General features: G+C 44.2%; 1 protein-coding gene across 5 annotated transcripts in view; it reads right to left on the reverse strand.

Annotated features, from left to right (window-relative positions):
• Positions 1-7,500, reverse strand: part of LOC135116179 (rho guanine nucleotide exchange factor 11-like) — a 128,354-nt gene that overhangs the window by 113,487 nt on the left and 7,367 nt on the right. For 4 of the 5 annotated variants that reach the window (XM_064033475.1, XM_064033474.1, XM_064033476.1 and 1 more), the window contains exon 3: positions 7,328-7,386. In XM_064033475.1, coding sequence (XP_063889545.1) covers positions 7,328-7,386 — 59 coding nt within the window. Of the gene's footprint in view, positions 1-5,326; positions 5,625-7,327; positions 7,387-7,500 lie in introns of those variants that run through there. The other variant, XM_064033477.1, reaches the window with a different exon arrangement.

The raw sequence follows: 7,500 nt of genomic DNA on the forward strand, positions 1-7,500 counted from the left end.
ACCTAAGTCTGTTATATTAATGTGTTGTTTTTTTTTTCTTTGATTACCAGACCAAACAGAATAAGAGATGCCTCAGCCAGATTGGTTGACGATTTCGATATCAAAACTAGAGTACAACGTTAATAATTGCAAAATACAGACAGAAGAGAGCTACATTCCAGTAATTTGTTCGTTAATATTTCACAATACCTATAAATGTAATCAAGAATAATCGTCAAACGAGTCATAACATCTGTTGTCAGAGAATTTTTTGTAATTAACTTTTTGAGATATGCTGGCACAAGCTGCTGCTGCTGCTACTGGTGGTGGTGGTGGTGGTGGTGACGATTCTGATTACAAATGTGGGAGACTAAAGTTTGTGAAGAAATGACGATATCCGATTACATGAAAGAGGAATTTTTTCAATACTTCTAATGTTTACTTATATATATATATACGAGTATATATATATATATATACTCGTATATATATATATATATATATATATATATATATATATATATATATATATATATACGAGTATATATATATATATATTTTCTTTTTTCAAAACACATTTACTCGATAAAGGATTGCGAGCTAATCACGGACACTGAGCCTATGTACTTACTGTACCGTACGGTACGTCTTGTGTAAATAAATAAAATTCAACTTAAACACCACAAGGACCAAGGAAACATTCCGGTGTGTAAATCGATCCGCGTGCGCGCACGTGTGTGTGTGTGTGTGTGTGTGTGTGTGTGTGTGTGTGTGTGTGTGTGTGTGTGTGTGTGTGTGTGTGTGTGTGTGTGTGTGCGCGCGCGCGCGTGTGGAGGGGGTTAATGATCATACATGTATGGACAAGGGAGGATTAAAAGAAGGTAAGGAATAGGAATAGTGATTTGAGGCCCTGGTAGGAGGAAGGATGAGTCAGATGCGGGCGTGGTGACCTTGGCCTTGTTTCAGGGGACTTCGCGACCTTCTGAAAACATTATTATTATTATTATTTTTAACCTCTTCCCTCCCACCTCTTTTTCCTCTATCCTTACCTTTTCCTCCTCTTCCCCAGGTGAGGTGAGGTAAAGGAAGGGTGGCACACGCTATAGATGGGCGTGGCCTCCGGGCTCATCTCCATATCACTGGCCTCTGAGCCTGTGTAGGATGACATCCCTTACTCCGGGACATTGAGCCACTATGACTTCAGGGTTTCCACGATTTACCTTCCCCAGGATTCTCGGGATACACATCTATTGAGCAACCCAAAGGAAGGATGAACAGCTGGATGATCTATGCGTCGATAACCCCAGTCTGGATTGCAACTGCGACCAGCAGAATCGTCGCCAAGCGCATTAGCTACTACACGAAGGAGGCACTCCAGATGTGGGACACACACACACACACACACACACACACACACACACACACACACACACACACACACACACACACACACACACTATTATCATAAATATGAATAGTAGTAGTTAATAGTTATTAGCAACAGCAGCAGCAGCAGCACCGGCATTGGTACCACAAGCAGCAGCAGCAGCAGCAGCAGCAGCAGCAGCAGCAGCAGCAGTAGTAGTAGTAGTAGTAGTAGTAGTAGTAGTAGTAGTAGTAGTAGTAGTAGTAGTAGTAGTAGTAGTAGTAGTACTACTGCCACTACTACTACTACTACTACTACTACTACTATTACTACTTCTACTACTACTACTACTACTACTACTGCTACTACTACTACTACTATTATATTAGTAGTAGTAGTAGTAGTAGTAGTAGTAGTAGTAGTAGTAGAAGTAGTAATAGTAGTAGTAGTAGTAGTAGTAGTGGCAGTAGTTGTAGTAGTAGTAGAAGTTGTAGTAGTCGAACAGCAGTATGTTGTTGTTGATGTTCCCCCTATTATTATTATTATTATTATTATTATTATTATTATTATTATTATTATTATTATTATTATTATTGTTATTGCTATTCTTTTTTAAGATTATCGTTCTGCGTCAAGAAGACCCGCCATGCACTAAGACAATCCTCTTCTTTCATCTGAATGTTGAGTTTTACTATCATAAAAAGAAAAAAAAAATAATAATCAGATATATATTTTCACGATTATTTAATACACTACATACAAAGATAAACTATTGATTATTGCATTATAGAAAACAAACAATAGTACACCTAAGAACTGTGAAGACAAAGTAACAAATTAAGTGAAACTTACGGCGAGGCAGCAGCTGTCCTTGTAATATTTACACAGGTTATGCGAATAAATGGGCCTCTCAGAACTAATTGACCTACTTTATTTTTTTTTTTGCCATCTTTAATTCGCACATATGTAAGAAAAATCATAAAAAAAAAGTATTCTTAAGTTATTTAATAACCCTCTAAAGTTGACGGGGATAGCTGCTGCTTGGCCCTAACACAACATTATTTCCTAAATAAATCTCAATCACTAGTAAGTCCAGTATCGTCAATTATTTATATCAGTGTTTCCCAACTTTTTTTTCTGTTGTAGTTCATGTAGTAATAAATCCAACCATTTTCATGTTAAAGCTATACTTACAGATGTTCATGAGCTTACATCATTCTATTTATAAATAATAATATTACTAAAAACTGTGAATTTCAATAAATATGAAATGGGAAAGAAAAATTAAGTAAAAAAATAGATGAAGTTTTACTTGCACATCCGGTCATGAAAGCTTCTCGTACAGGCGGTACTGCATGAACTAAACCAGCAACATTACTCAGTCAATATGTGAGCAGCTGTGAATTATTTCATTTTTAAGACCCTCCGGCGACACTCAGAAAGCCATCGCAACCCTCATTTGGATCGCGACTATGGGGCTGGGAACCAAGGACCTATATCATACTACCTGGCATTTTATATTCGTGCTTAGTGTATTGAATACTCCCTTTCACAATCATCATCATATCATATCACAATCAAAATCAGAAAATTCATGCAGGGGTGAGACATCTCAGGGCAAAATAGCAAACTTAAAACAAAAGCACTATAGTAGTTGTTACAAAATTACAATTACAAATTTCAAAGATGTGGAGTACAAAGTCTTAGTTTTGCAAAGCATATATACCAACACACACACACACACACACACACACACACACACACACACACACACACACACACTGTCCTGTCATGACGTTTTCTTCTCCCTACGATTTACTACACTTTGCACTGAAGAAAATATCAAAATATAATAAAAAAAGAAAGCATTATAATATTCGTTGTTCACCTTTCCTAATATTCACTCTTACTACTACTGCTACTGTTTCTACTACTACTATTGCTACTACTTAATAAACCATCATGACTGACCTTTTTTCCTTCTTTCTAAACAAACACCAAGGATATAAATAAATAAAACATAATATTGAAAAAAAAAAAAGTCGGCCACAACTTCTTGGTGGTTTTCCTTTCTTGTTACACCTTAATTGTTTGTCTGTTTTAAAGACACGCCATTCTTGACCCTGAGCTGTATAGGTTGAGTCGAGGCCTATCACACACCCCGCATTCATCCAACACCTCAGTGACACCATCCTTTGCTCTACTACCACCGCTAACAATCCAGTACTCCACGACGCACACAGTTATTTTCCAATCCACCTATCAACTCTCTTATTTTTTTTTTCTTCCTCACATCGTCATTCCCACTCCCACAGATATCCTTTCCCCCGCTCACTTTCCCTACTCCACACCTACTCAAATTTCACCACTCCAGCCACCAGCTCCATCCTCGTATTTTACATCCACTACTCTCTCTCTCTCTCTCTCTCTCTCTCTCTCTCCTCTCTCTCTCTCTCTCTCTCTCTCTCTCTCTCTCTCTCTCTCTCTCTCGCATCCATAAACACATGTGCGGGGACAGAACTTTTCTGCAACTAAAATTGAAAACCCATCCCGGTAATGCACCTACATACATATGTGTTTTAATCTACTCAACTTACTACTGACATTACATCTATCCCATCCACCCTAGAACCTCCTACACACACCACCCCATCTCCTTTACTACCAGTAAGCAGCACAAGATGTGATCCAGGTGAAGTGCCCCGCTGTGAACTGACTGGGTGGGAACGGGACGCGGCGTAGGCTATCAGTCACTACGCCTCCTCGCCACTTTCTTTCCCCCTTGGTGCTCAACAGAAGTCATACTGCACACTGACTGAGATATGGCGCCGCAACAATGATGGTATAATGGCACTAACTCCCCTATGAAAATTAATACCCGTGCAAACTTTAAGTCACGAATCGAGCACTGTACCACAGAGCCACCAGGCGTCAAGATTCCAACCTTCAGAAAAGAGTACGGTGAGGGCACGGAGCCCCACAATTCCTAGCAATTTCATGAGCCCGCTGTCCTCCTCCTCCTCCTACTTCTCAGCAGGCACGTCACTTCAAGAGGGAAGTATCAAGTCACCTCAAGACTTAAACTGACCTTTGTTTGTAACTCTTTCTTTACTTCTTGATGCAGAGGTCGTCGGTGGGCCGTCTGGTCTGCCGGTGTCCACGTGGAAAAATAATATCCCTGAGCTATCTTTCACTTATCTTTATAATGTTTACTCATTTAACTTCACTTCCCTATGTTTGTTTTTACCTATGCATAAACCCACCAAGATATAAACAGCTAACCTACAAATGAAGGAAGAACACAACCATTAAAACACGTGCCAAAAAATTAGTTTCCGGTAAAATATTCTTGTCAAGCGACATTTCCTGTGCGTGGCAATGTCTCATGTCGCCGGTTCGCCCTTTTGGGACGTAGGCTGGTCGGAGTCGCCTCAGGGAAAAAGACAACCTCTTTACTGTTGCAGTCTGTCATGTGAGTTTTTTGTGCTTTCACAGACCTCTTTTGTCTCCTCGTCACGCTGTGGTCAAAGTGTGTGAGCACTGTGGCGGGAACACAAGACTTCCTTACGAATACAATGCAGGGTACAGTTCCTGTGCACCACACCATACCAACCCACCTCCACCATCACTACACATAACACGACCTACTGCCTCCAAACTCAAGGCCCTAAGAAACACAACCATCGCCAGTGTAAATAAATAGCCGTGCAGGCGGAGGCACGCAGGCCAGCAGTGCTTCAACGTCACATCTACCCACCTTGCCCCGCCCCACTCGGCCCGTGCCTCACCTTCAACTCTGCCCCGACCTGCCCTCTAGCTCCCTCTTACCTTCACATTTCCCTGCCTCGCACCATCCCTCTCACCCACACACTGCTTCATCCGTGCTTCACCTTCACAAATCTTTATCATGCGTCCCACATTCTCAATCCCCAGAGGAGTGCTGCTAGACCGCCCATCGTGCGCGTGCCCTATTGTAGTTACCTTTCGGAGAAGCAGCGACGGCTCTCGTGCAGAGAGGTCGAGCCGATGCCTAGCGTAGAGGTGGTGAAGGAGGCGTTCCGCTCCATGCGAGTCTCCATGGGCTGTACCTCCCAGGCGGCGTGGGGCGGCGCCACCAACGAGGAGCTACAGACAGCACATGGTGGGGGGAGGGACAGTTACAGCAGGCGGGAGCTCCCCACGCTTTTCTCCGACAGCACTGCCCCGCACCCAAACAGGGAGGACATCAGCCACCCCCTTCTCACTGCTTCACTTTACCCGTGCCCCAACAATGAACCGGGGGCCATCCCCACACTGGCCCCAGCGCCTTCACCTCTCCTCCACCGCCACCGCCACCGCCACCGCCACCACCACCACCACCACCACCACCACCACTAATCCAACCTCCACGAAGCACTCGCGGCCCTCCGAGGGGTCGTCACACAAGGTCACCAGCAACCTTCACCACCACCACCACTACTACCACCACCACGCCGAAGGCCAGTCACACCCCGGGGGGCCCGCCACCACACCTGCTGCGACGCCTGCTGTCACCACTCCTAAACAAGGGAGATAGCGTGGTTGGGATGAAGCGTGGGATGTGTGGCGTTAAGGTAGACTGCGGAGAAGGACAGCTGCCACAGGTCCCTCACAGCACACGGTGGTCACCTCGCGGTGGGCCGGCACGGAGCGTCCGCGTTTCAGGGAAGCCGAGGGCACACTGAGCGTTGCGTGGCTGTGCCAGGGTGCCAACCCTTCACCATCACCATCGCCGCGCACACCAACTCGCCGGTCGCCACCGCCGCCAAAGTTACATGCACACAATAACTTGCCACATAATTATCTCGTTAAAAGGTGTGGGTTTTATAATTATGTGCTGGGCGACTTCGCCTTGTCCCGTCCCGCCTTGCCGCACCTAGATTCACGTAATGCGGATTCGATGACAGTCTGAAGTAGGGATGGCTGTGAATCCCTATCCCTATATCAGTATTCCTCCTCTTCTCAGCAGCTCGACAAGGATAAATAAGGAAATTCCAGGTAGACAGGAGCATGGCAGAGGAAAAGAACGGTATTCCCTCGAAAAACAAAGACTGATATACTCTCCGCTAAGCCCAGACGAACAATACCTTCCATCATCATCTCCCTCCATCCAACTAGTCCTAACCGCGGTCCAAGCCTATTTCCCTCCATAACTCATTCGACCATTCCTTCATTTCAGTGCCTCCATCCCAAATCATCCCTTCCTTTCCTTCCACCATCCAGGATCTGGCTGCAAACAGAAACACCGCCCTTCACCACTCCCTTTCATTACAGTCACTTCCCGTAAGACTCCAGAGCTCCGTGACATATTCTTTCCTGATGGCAACGCAAAGGCCCCAGGAGTGGCGCAACAAAGAGACTCTGCTACCTGAAGGACGACTAGTGTGCTTATTGTAGTGATTCTTAGAAGAGTGGTGCTGAGGACTGGAGCTAGGATGTTAAATGGAACAGTAGATAAGGAGAGAGAGAGAGAGAGAGAGAGAGAGAGAGAGAGAGAGAGAGAGAGAGAGAGAGAGAGAGAGAGAGAGAGAGAGAGAGAGAGAGAGAGAGAGAGAGAGAGAAAGGAGTAACGAGAAGAGGATGAAAAGATGCAGTGATTTGGATAAGAAAGGAAGCTTAGACTAAGAGTGGATGACGAGATAGAGAATGGACAAAAAGTACAAGAAAGACTGGGAGATGAGATGAAATGAGACAACATGAGACAGGAAAATAAGAGAGGAGGGAATAGGAAAAAGGGAGATGATTGGGAGTAAATTACAATATCAAGTCTAAATTTACATCGCCCAATACCACCCACCAACCATCCCTCTCTGAAGACCATCTATTCCAACTCAAAACCACCACCATTACCACCTCTATCGTTTTTATTACTTAATTTTTGCACATCATTATCTCACACACACACACACACACACACACACACACACACACACACACACACACACACACACACAAGGTACTCACGCAGACTTGGAGGTGGGAATGTTTGGGTCGCTGTGCTTTCGGTTTTCTCTCGTTCGTTTCTGTGAAGAAAAATAAAATCATGTATGTTCTCCATACAATATGTGCGTAATCTCTCTCTCTCTCTCTCTCTCTCTCTCTCTCTCTCTCTCTCTCTCTCTCTCTCTCTCACACAC

Source organism: Scylla paramamosain, chromosome 30, assembly GCF_035594125.1.
Source record: "Scylla paramamosain isolate STU-SP2022 chromosome 30, ASM3559412v1, whole genome shotgun sequence".
NCBI lineage: Eukaryota > Metazoa > Arthropoda > Malacostraca > Decapoda > Portunidae > Scylla > Scylla paramamosain.